At 36.4% G+C, this 17019-nt stretch overlaps 1 protein-coding gene across 1 annotated transcript in view; it reads left to right on the top strand.

The window, feature by feature from the left end:
• Positions 1 to 17019, top strand: part of LOC308185757 (proprotein convertase subtilisin/kexin type 5-like) — a 168214-nt gene that overhangs the window by 93747 nt on the left and 57448 nt on the right. The window contains exons 7-8 of the mRNA XM_080574293.1: positions 4292 to 4504; positions 16243 to 16343. Of these exons, the coding sequence (XP_080430419.1) occupies positions 4292 to 4504; positions 16243 to 16343 (314 nt within the window). The remainder of the gene's footprint in view (positions 1 to 4291; positions 4505 to 16242; positions 16344 to 17019) is intronic.

Below are 17019 nucleotides of genomic sequence, written 5' to 3'. Positions count from 1 at the left end.
GTGCCTTGCATGTGTGTTTATCTTAGCTTTGTAACACAGTCCAAATGTTATTTAACTTCATGTATTGAAAGGAGACCAATTGGGAAAGGCATTCGCATACAGTAGGACAGCTGATGTTGTTGCTCTAATTACTTGTTTAGTATAGTTGCTAGCAAGTTTATAATTTCCTGAGCATGACTGGGTCTATTGAAATAAAATAGGGTGTTTGGAAACAGGGAGGAGGAAACCAAATAGTAGTTTGACAATAGTCAGTAAATGTAAACCAGAACTTATTTGCTTGACATATTATTTTGTTCAGGTCAATTTTTTAATGCACACATAAAGTACAGGTTTGTTTTGTTTGTTTGTGTGTTTGTTTGTTTGTTTGTTTTTAAGGTTACCATTTTCTTTGCCAAATAGCTTTTAAGAATGAGATTTTTAGCACGTTTTCTAGACTGAAGGTAATGCTGTTTTCTGAGAAATGCCGAGTTGTTAAACATGCTATATTGCAGTGTTTTAGGGAATGGGAGTTCTTTCTTTGTATGTATTAGAAAATATCCTTTACCATTAATCAGTGCACCTGGTTCTTATTTTGCGGTGCAATGACAGAGATATTGATACTTAATATATTTGCAGGAGGCATTAGTTTTTTAAGAAATATTTGATCAGTTGTTTACAAAAAAATGAGCATGTAAAGGTAAACCTGGGTGCAAATGGCTGTTATTTTTAAAGCCCAATGATTACTATTAAAATGTAAATGGGTTTTTATTATTTTTAAATACTGCATTGCAGAGTTTTTAGTATACGTGGGCATGTTTTCAGTAGGACTAAATTTTATGCCCAAAAATGTATTAACATATCTTTTTCTGCAGCTCATTTTTCATGATTAGAACAGCACCATAAGTATGCATCTAAAGAAGTATAGACACATTCTATGTGCAGAGAAACTAATAATTCAAGGCTTGTGTCTGCAAAACTTACACAAAGTACAGTCCTATCCTGCTGTGAAATGGTTTTCATTGTGTGAGTGGGACAAATCATGTTATACTGCTGCTTGCAGACTTTTCAGCCAGAAATAACTGATGATGGGAAAAAAAAAAAAAAAAAAAAAAGGTGGACTGTTAATGATAGTTGTTTGGTTTTTTTTTAATTTTCTATGCATACATTTTTCAGATTTTTTTTTTTTATATATAAAAATGTGGGAGATAGACTTTTAGACAAAACAGTAAAGTATTTAGTTTCAATTTTTCTCCTCCTTGGATCTTTACACTATCCTGAACTCTCATTTTTTCTTTTTAGGTTGTGTTGGTGGGTTACTCTGAATTTCTAATTGGGTATCAATTTAGCCAAAAATACTAATACTTTGCTGTACATAATACTTTGTTTTCAGGAAACACATACAAAAAAGCTGAATCTAAAATTCTTCAGGAACACTTTTGAAAATTCATCAAAAGGTTTTGATGAAGTATTTTGTCTAGTTGTGGCGATAGAAGTTCATCTGTGTGATATGCTTTGCAGTGTCATTTCTACCTACCTATCCATGTATAATATTGTTGACGTGTATGTATGTAGGAGAGATAATTTGTTTTGTAAGAGCAATGTAACACTACATAGAAATCTGTAAATTACCCTGAAGCAGATGTCAGGATTGACAGACAAGCCAAAAATGACCATTTAGGAGACAGAAGAAGAAAGCAAATAATAATGTATGTCTGGAAAGCATTATATAATAGCAAGAGATGATGGGATCAAACTGAAACAAAAACAGTAAAAATCAAGCAGGAACAGAGTAAAAAGTAGAGAAGCATCATATCTTTAGCATAAACCTCCATCCCATTCCCTTCAGACATGCAGAGGGTCCTAATTTCTGGCTTCCTGACGTGCTGGGATAATAAATCAATGAATATGCATGAAATAGTCTTTCCGTTTATCCTTTCTCACATCCATCTCATCAAATGTTTTCAATGGAGTATGAAGTAAAGATACGCAAAGAGGGATGACCATAAAGTAGAATGAAAGAGAAATGGTTTGCAAACCTGTTCCAGTCCCGTGAAGTTGCAAAGCACATCCCACTGACTTTGGGCAGCTCTGAGTCAGACACTGATGGCTGAGAAGAGCAGAGCAAGAACCCCAAAATAAAACCAAAAGGGGTTTTGACTTGACAAGAGTTCATAATGTGCTGAAGGAGAGCTGTAGGACAGGGATAGAACACTTCAGAAAATTTGTCTTTAAAACAAAAATAAATGTTTCTATTTTGCATCTTTTTTATCTGCATAGTGGCTAAGATCAACCAAAGGAAGAGAAAGAAGTTGAAATAGTTGTACTTCTCAGCTGGTTAGACTAATCTTGTCTGGAGAATGTGGATTTCGTAATACATTTAACTTGGCACACTGGAATTTTTTTCTTCACTTGAGATGTTTTCTTTTTTAATGAGAAGTTGCATGTCAGAGACATAACCTTAGGTAAACATTAGTGAGGAGAATTTTATATTTAACTCATATTGCTGGAGACAAGAGTCTCTTCAGGTACTATGCCTTTATTAAACTCACAAAATGAAATTCATCAACGTTTGAGAACTCAAGCTTGGATTGTGAACTGTGAGAGATTTTTTCTTACATTGATTTAGATTCTCAGCATAAAATGCCAAAATGAAACCTCTCTGTACATCTGGATTAAATGAATCTTTGAATTGCTAATTGTTTAAGGTTGACCTAGTAGATGTCCAACAGCTGTCTTTATGTTATTTGTGGTACACAACTGCACTCTGTTTAGAAAAACGAACACTCCCCACATGGCCAAGCAATTAATTCATGCACAAAAAAGTAATGTTGTACACCATATAACACTAATTTATCACACATGGGCAGAGCAGGAGAGGGAGCTACCTCTTACAGAACCCAGGTAGACATTACGTGATGACTTGCAGACTAATGAGGTATAAATGACACTGTTAGTTTAACTGTAACTTAGAGGGATGTTCCATTGCTTTGAGAGAATGTCATATAAGAAAAGGTGATACAATTTAGCTTAATCAAAGACAAGTTTAAACCTTTGGTAAACATTCCTATATGAACAGTATATATTATCTGCTGATAATTAATGCAGATCAGAAAGATGCATGAATTTGAATTTAATTCACCAGCATGAATTTGCCTAGAGAACTAGTGGATGACCCATCCCTGGAGGTATTCAAGACCAAGTAGGACAAGGGTGGCAACCTGTTCTAGAGGGTGGCCTTCCTGGCAGAGGAATTGGAACAAGATGATCTTTAAGGTTCCTTCCAACCTAAGCCATTCTATGATTCTATAATTCTATGATTCCATGATTCTATGAAAAGTGAAATATAAATCAGGAACAGCCCTATTCCCATGACCGTATATCAGTAATTCTCAGTTCCCAAGTATCAGCAACAGAGATTACTGACTTTTTTCACTTTTCACATCAATGCAAGAGTACTAGCACCACAAAAAAATATGCTTTTATTTATTTAAACACTACGTACCTTTGGCATATTAAGAAAATGTCAAAAAGTTACTTAATTCTAAGTTCTCATTTCAAATTACAAATATGCCTAAGCAATTTGTCCAGCTATTCATATGTTTAAAATGTCTTGCTGAACTCATGCATTAGTGCTTAATCATATAGATTTATAAGTATCTTCTTTTTGTCCATTTTTGTTCATATATTGTGTTGTGTACTTAGTATTTATAGTGAACTAGATGGGTTGGACTAGATGACCCGAGGTCCCTTCCCACCTCAGATGTTCTGTGTTTCTGTGATTTATAGTGAAACTTACATAATTTCATCTTCTGTGAAACCATGACACCATGATTCACAGTATATAATGCTACCCAAACTATATTTAGTGTCACCAGGCAATTCAAGAAGAAACAGCTGACAGAGCCCTAATAAACAAAAGGTACCATGCATTACAAAAGATTTTATTTTCAAGTATAATACTTCTTCTCCTGTTACAACTCAGCATGATATTTTAATGCCTGGTCTGTATTCAGCACCTCTTTCTTAGTAAGGCTGGACAGTACAGATGCTGAGCAGCAGACACTGTATAAAAGTCATTTCTAAAGTTGTGTTCATCACACTCATTTTCTGATTTATTTTTTTTTGGGGGGGGGATGTCTCATTCTGAACTCTGCTAAATCCTGCTTTTATTTCAGATTCTTCTCAGTGAGATAGCTTGTTTTATTGCTTTTCTCTCATCAGATGTCTCTTAGGGACAAATACCTGTTTATTATGCGGGTGGTGAGAGGAAAAAAGAGTTATGAATCAAATCTTTTGTGCTCTTTCCAAACAGGGACGAAGAGGATTAGGTTCAGTTTTTGTCTGGGCATCTGGAAATGGTGGAAGGAGTCGAGACCACTGCTCCTGTGATGGCTACACCAATAGCATCTACACTATCTCCATAAGCAGCACAGCTGAAAGTGGGAAGAAGCCATGGTACCTAGAAGAATGTGCATCCACACTAGCTACAACATACAGCAGTGGAGAATCCTACGACAGGAAAATAGTATGTCTTTTGGTTTTGGGTTTGTGGTCTGCCTAGTGACTTTGTGGGGATGGGGAGAGACAGATGATTTATTCTAATTAATGGGTTGCTTTTGGAAACAAGCGTATGAGCACAAGTTGGTTTTGCCCCAGTTTTTTACTTGATTGATGACACCACACTGCTTCCAGTTTCAAATCTGCTCATTTGAAGCCAGCGTGGGTATCCTTGCATTGTGCAGCCTGATGCAGTGCGGGTATATCTTTTTCATAGTAGATTTTTCCACTCACTAGTTGCTGCCAGCTCTGAGTGATACTTTTAAAGATCCTGTTGCCATTGCCACCAAAACAATTTGTTTCATTACCAGTATCCTGCCTGACATCAGCAGGCCTAGGAATATATCCTCTTTTTGGTTTTTAATCTAGTTACGATAGTTTTCATATTTTACATACACGGTATTAGCAGTTTTCCTACATGCCTCTATTTTCTCAGATTTGTTTGAATCCAGTATCATTCCTCTTTTACATTCATTGGCACTCATTTATCAGAATCATAGAGTCACAAAGTATCCCAAGTTAGAAGGAACCCCAAAACATTATCAAGTCAAACTCCTGGACTCAACACAGAACTGAACAAAAATCAAACCATATGTATGAGAACATTGTCCAAACACTTCTTGAACTCTGGTGGTCTCAGTGCTGTGAACCACCTCCCTGGGGAGCCTGTCCCAGCTCCATGCTGTTCCCTCGGGTCCTGTCGCTGTCCCCAGAGAGCAGAGCTCAGCGCCTGCCCCTCCGCTCCCCTCGTGAGGGAGCTGCAGGCCGCCATGAGGCCTCCCCTCAGCCTGCTCTGCTCTGGGATGGACAAACCAAGGGACCTCTGCCACTCCTCGTATGTCTTCTCGTCTGGACCTTTCACCATCTTTGTAGCCCTCCTTTGGACACTCTCAAATAGTTTTATGTCCTTCATATATCATGGCACCCAAAACTGCACACAAATTGTTCATATTACTGCCAGTTCCTAGTTTCTGGTATATTGTAAGCAAGATTAAGCTCAGTGCTCTTCTTTCCTGTATTGCTCCTCATCTCATTCCTAAACAGGCTGTGCATCCATTTTCAATTATGTTCTCATCTTGGCTGGAAACTCACCAATTGTTTTAATTCTGTTTGATAAAGTATTGATAACATTAGTATTTTTACACTATGGTATATTTGCTTTTTAAAATTGAGTGCATTAGATATACTTTTCAGTATTCAAAATAACTTTCAGCCTTTTAAACTCTTGTGTTACTGTTAGTCTGATTTGTCAATACTGTCTGCTTTTTTGAATTGAGTGCTCTCAATGTACTTTTCAATATTCAATTACACTACTCCATCTAGCTTTTTAAACATTTCTATTGCTATTAATTAGGTTTGTTAATAGTCTTCCTCCCAGCATATTTATTCTAGTGTATAACATGTATCTTAATTTCTTCCTGATAATTGAAGGTGTGGTTTTTTGGGTTTTGTTTGTTTGTTTGTTTTGTTTTTTGTTTGTTTGTTTTTGTTTGTTTGTTTGTTTCCCCAGATGTTGTCTTCCTAGGCACCAGTCTGACATTACCTTCTTTTGGTCCTTAGCAGAATCTTCTCTTGGTGCCAGTGAAGAGTTAAAAATTCTTGCAGCTATTTTTTGCAATAGTGTCTGCCTTGCCTTTCAGGACTGTGGGATGCTGACCATCCCTTCTTGGATTCTTCCTTATTATCAGATGATCTAATTTTTTTTTAAACTTGTTCAGTGGTGCCGCTTCATTCCAGTAGTTTTCCTGTTCTTTACTTACTTCTCTCCACAGAAACCTTATCTCTGTTCCTGGCATGTTTCTTGTTCTCCCTGACAAATAATAACAAAGGACAGAAATTACTTTGTTTCCCAGCAGTCCTCTGGGAAATTAATTCTGTAATTAAATTCTTTCTACTGTCCTTTAAAAGACCATCACTAACTTATGTATGTTTAAGTGAAACCTATACTAAGGTCAGCGAGACCTTGTGATTCTCCACTCTGACCTGTTGCATAGCCAAACATATAGGACTTCCCTGAGTCCTTCAAATCCAGTAGCTGTGGTCAACTCAACAATAATCTTTAGAAATACACACAATCTTCCCTTCAAAGTTTCTAATGACAAAAAAAAATCCAGTCAAGTCTAGTGGTAAGTGGTTTTAATTATGCATTGTTATTAAAAAAAATAATCTTGTTTGCTGTCTGAGCTTTTCTAGCTTCAATTTCTCGACATTACATTCTGTCACAGATATTATTGTTAGCATAAAGAATTTCTTCTCAGAAAGAGCAGTCAGGCATTGTAACAGGTTGGCCAAGGAAGTGGTGGAGTCACTGTTCCTGGGGGTGTTCAAGGAAAGGTTGGGTGTGGTACTCACAGTTTAGTGGGTGATATTTGGGGGGGGGGGGGGTGGGGGGGGAGACATGGGAATGGTTGGACCAGATGATCTTGGAGCTCTTTTCCAACCATGCTGATTCTATGGTTCTATGTTTCTATGATTCTATGAAGACCACTCTAGTAGTCTAACATCTTTCTTTTAAGCCATGTAGCATGGTTAGGTAATCCATTTTGATAAACGATTTTAAGCTTCTTGCATCATTCTGCTTAAGGCATGTTTTCTTAAGAACCCTCTCTCAGCTTTGAGCGCCCAGACTGGACACACCACTCAGGTGGTAATGGAATGAGTGCCAGATGGACCAGGAAATGTGCATCTGTGACGGCCAGTTCATTTCACCTCTCTTTATACAGTAAGCCTCGCTTAGACCTGTTAGCCTTACTGTCACATTACGTGTTCATTGCTGTGTGACAACCAAGTTGATTTCAGAGCTGCTTCTGGTCTTTTTCAGAGTTGCTGCCTGGAGTTCAGGTGAGAGGGTGGTTATGGTCTCTTTATTGCACCTTTTGCCATTGGCTGTACTCAATTGGCTATACTCAACCCAACTAGCTCCCATCATCACTTTCTCCAGTGTTTCTACAAATGCAGCATTCGTCAAAAGTTATTAGTGTTTTCACCTAAAAGCTTTAGGCCATATTAAGGTTAACCAAATCTTGGAAGGCCAGATTAGAAACAAACCTCATTTCTGATATGTGCTTTTAAGCATATATATAATTTATCTCATCATAACAATATATATAATTTTGAGACTTTGTAATTATCTCACATAAAATATATGTATTATGTATCATCTCTTAAATTTAACTTTTTTTTTTTTTTAAAAAATGTGCAGTATCACATTATTTGTCTATCAGAATTCTAACAATACTACTTTCAACCAAAGTGCTGACCAGAAAAAAAATACTGTGGCAATTTGGCAAGCTCTTTTTTCCAACAGCCTATGTTATTCACCATTGAATATGCTGCTGTTTAATCAATTAACAGTTAGTTTAAATCCCGTATCAGTTGTTTTACACCAGTTAAAAGCTTGGCAAAAAAGATGGAATTATTAGGGCAATAGTGCTTGCCCTTTCAAAATATTGACACAGTGCTGGTTTTCCTTCAATATCCTGGAATATCTCCAGAGTTCAAAGACTTGATAAAATCAATACAGTCTAACATGTTCACTTTCAAGCTCTTTTAAAAATCTTTAGTGCTTCCAAATTTTCTGATTTAAACTTGTTATTTAAAATAGCTATCAATAGGAAGATGTTTTATCATTCTTGTATGCTCTGAAAACTTCTTTTTTTTTTTTCCAAAATGAGAACATTCAGTGAAATAGTCATTTACTATAAACTGCTATTGACTATCCTATTATTTCTATACAATTAAACGATATCAGTTTTGGGGTTCTTTTGGTTCTGATCAATTTAAAAACATCTTTATTCTGTTCTTGTTCTATGCTCTTCACCAGCATTCTTCACTCTTTGTCCTTTGTCTTTCCTTACCACCTCTATGCACTTTCTATTTTTTATTCATTGCTACCCACTTTGTCTTTTATTCACTTCTATTTATTTATTTATTACTTCTTGTATCTGTCAATACTTGTTTTGTTGACCAATATATCATTGCTCTTTTTCTTTTAATCTAGCAAAATGTCTTTATGTTTGTCAGTCTTCATTTGTAGTTTTCTGCTTAACTGATTTAATGTTTGTGCATGCCTCTGATTTTTGAATAGCCATAGTTTTCTTGATACTTGTCTTTCACTCTTTTCAATTAGCATGGACTTTCTGCTTTTGTAGAATTACTATTCCAATAAAAGAATATGGCTTGTTTCTGACATCTCTCACTTTTGATTTATGCTAGAATCAAAAGCAAGAGTTAAGACAGATAATTTTTTTAGTTGACTGAAGTAATACAGTTCAGTTTTAGAATTTATGACACTATGCTTATACTTGCAGTTTTGTATTTTATTGTAAGGCTTTTAAAAAAGGCATATTTTACAAATGAGAGATTAATTTTATGTAAAATGAACATATATTATCACAGAATTAAGGAAATAACTAAGAGATTTTACATTAACTTTATTGAAAAGATTTAAAGATAGGCTTCTTCAAAAATATCCTTTATTTGGAGTCTCTGTTTGAGATCTAAGACAAGTTATCAAGAGATAAGCAAAAATAACCTTAAATTGAATTCCATCAGTTCTGTAGATACTGATTGCTTTTACTAATCAGATTCTTCATTCTTCTGGGATCAATCCAGTTGCATATGCCAATTTTAGACTATTCCTACAAACTGCATCACTGGGCACACTGAATGATAAAAGCATAAGCATACTGAGCAGCCGTAAGAATTAACCCATCTGTTGATCCCTTGTTTACTAGAACATAATTTGGATCCCAACTACTATTATGCAAAGCTACTTCAGTAGCATGTGCCATAATATTCACTGATCTCACATGCTTGAATATCAGACCGTAAATATTCCATCCAAGACTCTTTTCCCTGTACTGTATTATCAACCAGCTTCTGAAACTCACAGCCTATCTAAGAGCATTTTGCTGCTGGTACTTGGCATTCAAAGCCAGACAAGTCTGTTCCACCTCCTGACACTTTCAGTGGCAAAGCAGAACAGTGTGGAGTAGATGCAGTAAATAGCTTTCCGTTTGTGTTGTGTATAAAGCAGTTACCCCCATAAGGATAATAACTGTGTACTTCTGCCATGCCAGACCCCTGGAGGAAAAGATATCAAAGTGTGGAGTCAGCTCTTCAAACTAAGAGTACTGAGCAATTTTTTCCAACACGTGCACTCATGGACATTGCTCTCACCTGTATGGTTCTCTTGCTCATAGACTGAACAATCATTCTGAGAAAGATAATATAGCATCTCCATTCTCTTCTCCAGCTTGTTAAAATCCAGTACAACAAAAGACCTATTAAACCCCATGTACCTTGGAAAGATGTCTTGATGAAACATGAACTAAACAGAAGACAGAACTGAAAAACTTGAGGACAAAATTTTTCAACTGTTATAAAATGCTAAAAGAGTGTAGAATAAAAAAGACGTGTGTTCATTTTTACTGTTGAATCGCACATCCTTTTCAGTGCATCACATTGCACATTTTTGTTTAGACTGATGAAGGCCACAAAGATGATCAAGGGACTGGAGCACCTCTCCTATGTGTACAGACTGACAAAGTCGGGGTTGTTTAGCCTGGAGAAGAGGAGGCTTCAGGGAGACTTCATAGTGGCTTTCCTGTCCCTAAATGAGGCCTACAGGAAAAGTGGGGAGGGACTCTTTGTCAGAGGTTGTTGTGATAGGGCAAAAGGTAATGGCTTTAAAGTAAAAGAGGGTAGGTTTAGATCAGATAGATGGAGGAAATTCTTTACTCTGAGGGTGGTGAGGCACTGGAAAAGAGAAGCTCAGAGAAGCTGCTCAGAGAAGCTGTGGATGCCCCTTTTCCTGGAGGTGTTCAAGGCCAGCCTGGATGGGGCCCCGAGCAGCCTGATCTAGTGGGAGGTGTCCCTGCCAATGGCAGGGGGGTTGGAATTAGATGATCTTTAACGTCCCTGCCAACCCAAACCACTCTATAATTCCACGATTCTACAAAATGCTAGAAGAATAGAACTGAAAAATAGAATCAAAGACTAGAAATATAACTGCTAAATATCAATTCTCCAAATTTTCTTATGCATATATACTTATATGCAATATACAAATCAGCCATTAAGAGCCCATCTTCTTACCATTACACAAAAAGAAGAACAAATTCGATCAATACATGTTTGGCTGGTTTGTGAGAGTGAGACTACTATATCCAAAATAGGAAAAAAGTATATACAACTGCAGTAGATCAGGAAGAAGTCACCAGACATGGGATTTACTATCAATATTAAAATAACTCATTTTTTATTTATTGTGATGTAACTCAGAACAAATTCAGATATTGTAAGGTACTGCATGGTTGTAGAACAGAGATATGAATTCCCAGTTAAGGGACAATGCATGACTACAACTTTATAGCGTCAGATTACCCTGTTCCTTCATATTTTTTCCATTTATCCTGCAGTTTAATAGCTTAAGAATGTATTATAAGGTAGATAAGTAAACTATAACCAAATATTAATAACTCATTTTCTGATCTAGAAGGAGATACATAAAATTTCTTATAAAAATCTTCAGTTCCAATATAGATTAATGGAAGCACCCATACTTTTACAACTACCCAAAACTTTTTTTTTTCTTCTTTTCGTTACTATACGTTTTTATAATTGCTTGCAACAAATACGGGATGTAACATAATTTTAGGAGGTTTCCTATATTTTTTTCAATCTTGTACAGTCATGGCTTGGTAAACAAGAATTTAATTTTATCTACACAAATCTGTATCCCAGGTGGAGCTTTTTTTACTGACTTTTGAACTAAAGTAAATGGCAGCAAATTCTGGTCTGAAATAATTTGAGCTAATAGTCACAGTTAAACACACACGGATGTTACATCTTGAATGAGTTCCTTGTTGCTCAGGGAAGGTACTCAAAATGTACTTGACTTTATGCTGCACCAAATTTGGTATTGCAGTAAATGTTAGCCCATTAAGGACCAAGTTTCCAACCTTTGGATGCATTCCTAAGGAATACAGATAAAGCCAGGTATATGTCTTCTACAAAGATTCTTAGAGAAAAGAGCTAGAATTACTTTTAGGTGTTTTCAGGAGCAACTGCAAAATACGGGCATACACAAAGGTATAGAAATTCATACTCTGGGACAAAGTCAAATTAACACTAGGTAAATACCGTGAAAATGTACTTCTTCATAGGTTCTCTCTCATAAAAGAGTGAACACAGAACTGTTGGCTAATGATATACAGTTGTAAAGGTATTTTTCCTATTCTCTGATACTTTGAATGCTAAAGGATAACACTGGAATGTTAAACAGAGCTTCCCAGCTCTGGACCATGCAGCTAGGATAGGTTAAGCACCACATATAACTATGGTTACTTAGATGGGCCTTTAATTTATATAACAGGTTGTGCAAATTAACCATATTTCATGTGAATTCTTTTTTCAAATAACTTCTTAAAGCACAGATAAATTTGCATATGAAAGTCCCTCATAGATATAATTTACAAACCTGTTACATGACTTGCTTTGTAAAAATTTACCTTGTAAAAATTATTTAAAATTACTTACCCTGTAAAAAATACCTCTACTTACTATTTTCTACTTCTGTTTCCTAAAAAATGCCATTTTTTCTCCTGATTTTCTTTCTCTTTGAAGGCATGCTTCTGGGAATGGTCATGGGGGAATGGTCTTAAACTAAAAGACGATAGATTTAGATTAGACATTAGGACCCTCACTGTAAGGGTAGTAAGGCACTGGAACAGTTGCCCAGAGAAGCTGTGGATGCCCCATTCCTGGAGGTGTTCAAGGCCAGGCTGGGTGGAGCACTGGGCAACCTGATCTAGTGGGTGACACCCCTGTCTATGGCTGGGTTAGACGATCTTTAGATGATCTTTAAGATCCCTTCCAACCTGAGACATTCTGTGATATGATTCTGTCTTGATGACCATCTTTTGCATTAAGCAGAACTTGAAATAAAAACAAACAAAAAACTCCTGTCGATTCTTAAAACGCAAACCAAAAAAAAAACCTTCTCTTCTTCACAAACTCTCATTCAAAGTATCAAAATACAACAAGATACCTTTTGTTTCAGGTAGATACAGATACACAAAGGATGTGAGAAGGAACAGGAAAATGTTGTTAAACCTTTGTCAATCCTGGGGACAGACGTTCATAGAAACAAACATATCTTGAGGAATTGTAGCAGAAAGTAAAAAAATGGTTCGATCATTTCAGACAACTCTTGTCATGAAATATAAAACGGCAAGAAATAAAGAGACTTGGGAAGAGTGAGCACTTTCTCTGCTGAGGAAAATCCCATTTCTGACCAGAGGCATTAACCTCCCAGTTGGTGAAACTATGGGAAGACTGATGATGCAGTCTTAAATGACTGCACAGAAATGACATCTCCTTGACTCTTCAGGGCAAGTTGCTTATATATAAAACTATTACCATGTGTCTAGAGTTTTTTTCTTTAACAAATCTGTGCCTTTACTGAAATGTAAATTGGATTTATATGTATGGCAGGTAATATGGTACATTGTAGTGACTTGAATTTTTGTCTGCCTTTCACTAGGGTTTATCCTAGGTTGCTAATTTCATGTTGGTTAACCTAGGCCATTACTAGATTCATTGTCATTTTCTTCCATGAAATCTAGTTGATTTAGAAGAGTTAGAAGTGTCTATACATCAAGACCTTAGAAATACTATGTGGACTTATCTTGGGTAGTCCCATCAGCGTTTTCGTAGATCAGCAGTTGTTACAAAGATAATTGAAGCATACAAATATGCTGTACTCAATGACAGAAATGAAAAATTTCTTCTCCTCCCCACCCTATTGAAGAGAATGACAGCTAATATACATTAATGACAGCTACTTGGTGATGTCAAATACCATATCCTTCTATTGTGATTAATGATGTTGCCCTCATGTGGTTCAGGAATTTGGAGCACCATTTTTCTTCTTGAAAATTGCTCACCTGTTGGTGGTTCTGTACTCTTATTTATCTCATGGTGGACACAATACTTCTCTGACAGTGAACCCATAGTGCTGAAAAACATGCTTTAGATTTTGGAGTGAATATAAACCAAAACATCTCAGCTCCTGGCAGTAACTTCACTTTGAAATAGCTCAAATGGGATTTCCACTTAGGAAGCTTTCTTTACACATTTTCTGCTGAAATATTTGCTCAGTGAAAGAGAGAGATAAGGGCTGTAATTCAAACTGCTGCCACAACATCCGCTTAGAACATGAGAGACAACATTGCTAAATAAAGAGGTGTCATGGTTTTATTGTGCTTGATATCTGTAGCTACAGGACAATAAAAAGCTCTGGAAACTTGTTATTTCAGAGGATCAGAAATGAAGATAGCACAGTGAAATATGGTTATCAATGTATTGAGAGGCTCTCTCATAAGGTAAAGCAGCTGTGATGGCACTTCTCCCTACATGACCTCCTTTAGGCGTTGTTAACCTTCAGTCCTCTGAGGAATATGCCTGCTCCATGACTTGTGGCATGGAAAAAGGTACAAGGCCTCTGCAAAAAAGCATGCAGAAGAGACAAGCATGTGTTAGTCACTTTTTTTTCCTGCCCTGCTTCCTGGCCACCCTTTCACTACCAGACACTGCATTGAGAGCTGTTTTTCCAAAAAGGATACCTGAAGCTTGTATGTCACCCTGTAGTTGTTGGTCCTCGTGGTCTTTGTCTCATCTCAGCTGCAAAATCACAGCTTGTATTTGCACGTGTAGGCAATATGGTGTTAGGCCTGTTCCTGCTGCAATTTTGTCTCTTAATATTGTCTGGGCATTTATGGAATTTGCATGCATACAGGTTTTTGAGTGCAATTAATTTTCATTTTTTAAGTTAATGCACAGTCAATAGGAAGGAAGGCAAGAGATAAAGAAATGATAAGAACATTCTATTTATGGGGTTCAGCTTTTAGCTGATAATAAAAGAAATTATTTAAAAAGAATGGGTGTGCATTTATGAAAGATATTAATAGGGCAAAAGAGGTTCTTTCTAGAATTCATTATTCTTGAATCTGGCCTTTGGTAAGTTCACTGATTTAAGGATATGACATTATAAATTATTTAATCCTTCTTTTTCCATTTCTAGAACCTTCCATTTTGTTTCACTTGCTCACTACTTGCTTTTAGCAATGATCCCTAGGTTCTGCTAGCTTCTTTTCTACTGTAAGCTTTGTGTTAGCTTGTGTATGTTTACACATCATGAAAACTTTCAGCAGCCTTATATGTATTGTGTAATATATATACCACTGATTATTTCTAATGCAAATATGTGAAACATATACCTTCTACATGTAATTGCTTTATTGTGCCCAGATGGAACATAGCTGTTTTTTTCCTGACATATCTTCCAGTGTCAAAACTAGACAGGCATTTTTACATGCCATTTACTTCTTTGTGGTATTTTGATCCTCTGATCCTCTACTTCACATGTCTTTGTGCACATCCATGTTACAAATGAAGTATGATGATAGGGAATTAAATGAAATGGAGACACAAGATTTCTGCATATTTGGGTAAGAAACTGTTTGAGCAACTTCTTCTTTGCCCCTCAGGCAGATACTTTATTTGTGACTGAACCTCAAGGATCAACTGAATTGCTGAGAATAAGTTTTGACCTCAGAGGTCATTGGCTTTGCTGCCTTCGTGGAAGTTTCTGTGCTGTGGACTGCTGTCCACTAGCAAACAGTTTTAATTCCATGTGGATTCTGCTTGATCTTCTGTTAGGTAGTAGTGATTTCTTATTTCTACTGACTTTTCCTAGGAACTATTTCTTCAGAAAGAAGAGTGTAGATCAGAATCACTTTAGAATAATATTGTTTGAAAGAAGTAGTTTTAGAATAAACACATTTTTATGTGTGATTTATTATCTTACAGAAAATACTTGTCTAAAATATATTACAAGATGGGAACATCCCAATGCTAAGTAGGCAACTCTGTCTCTTTGGTTGGTATTACACATTATAGCTTAATACATCCACTTAGATTACATACTAAAGTATGTAGCAGCACATAATTGAGCAATATATAACAATTTAAAGCCACAAGTTATTAATTTGCTGATGGTCTCTGGGCCTAATTTGTGATTACATCAGGACTTTCAGATGAATTGTTGCTTAATTTCATGTGAATTATTGCATAAATCATGAAAAAACAGACCATGGGTTAAACATTATACTTTACATGAGCAGAACGGTATACTGTTCTATCACATACTTCCAATGTGACTTCAAGCAACCCAGATAACACCTCCGTACCTCAGTTTTGTAGTCTCTAGAATGGGCATAACCACACTGTGATAGGAGGACTGTGAGCTTTGGTTCAGTCCTGTTTGTAAAGCACTTTGAGATTCTTGGATGGGAAGTGCTCTATAAGTGCAAAGAAGGGCAGAGTTCTAACTGTGCTGTTATAAAACCCTCGGCATTTTTCTAATTTGCATGTCTTTTTGTTGATCATGCTGTGAAAAGAAAAAAAAAAAAGATACTCACATTTTCAGTGCAATACAGTAACAGTTCTCCAAGTTCACAAAGGACTTCAAGCTCAGATTAGAATGTAGACATCTAAGGTCATGTATTCAGAAAACATTTTTCTTTCCTTGCAATGAAAGAAGGAAATACCTTCCACGTACATACAACTCATTTGCACAAATTAAATCTGTTCTGATTTCTGAAGCTATGTTCTAAATTTCACACATTCAATTTCTTCCAGATCACCACAGACCTGAGGCAGCGTTGCACAGACAGCCATACTGGAACCTCAGCCTCTGCACCTATGGCTGCAGGCATCATTGCACTGGCACTGGAAGCAAAGTAAGATCTGAGTTATACTCTGAAAAAAAAAATAATAATAATAAAAAAAAAGACATACAGTTTGATCTTTCTCAGCACCTTTACCTAGGGATCTCAAAGTGCTTTAGAAACTCTGTTGTAGTAATTCGCAGTACCTTTCCAACAGCAGGAATGATCAGCATGCTCATTTCATATGCCAGAAAGCTAACACCATGGAAAAAATAGCAGACTACAAAGGGTGTTGAAATGGCGTTGAATGCAGGTAGTTTCCACTGAATGACCTTTGGTATCCTCACAATGCCTTACAGTACCCTCACTCAGCTGTCCAGGTCCATTGTACTCTGCAGGCCCCTGTAGCTCACCTTCTGCGTTCATCAGGTTCCTTTTAGCAGTGTCCATTCTTAAACAGCAAGGAAAGTATCAGGACTGCACTAAGCTACAAGGTACATAAATTAATATTGTATGGAAAATAAAAATTCTTAACCTCTGTGTGCCGGAACAAAAAAAAAAAAAAAAAAGTCTGTCTTTTCTGATGTACTAAGTTCCAGAGATGTAAAAATCGTGGATAGTGTAGTTCCACAGTCCTTCTACCTTGAGCTCAGAAAACTTTCCATTCTATAAGCCTTTTCTGAACTGCAGGATTTTGTTCTTTGTGTTTAATATGTATCTTTAATGTGCTTAATGGAAAAGCCGAGAG

This window comes from Anser brachyrhynchus (genome assembly GCF_964034855.1).
Source record: "Anser brachyrhynchus genome assembly, chromosome: Z".
Lineage (NCBI taxonomy): Eukaryota > Metazoa > Chordata > Aves > Anseriformes > Anatidae > Anser > Anser brachyrhynchus.
This window is presented reverse-complemented; position numbering and strand designations above follow the sequence as displayed.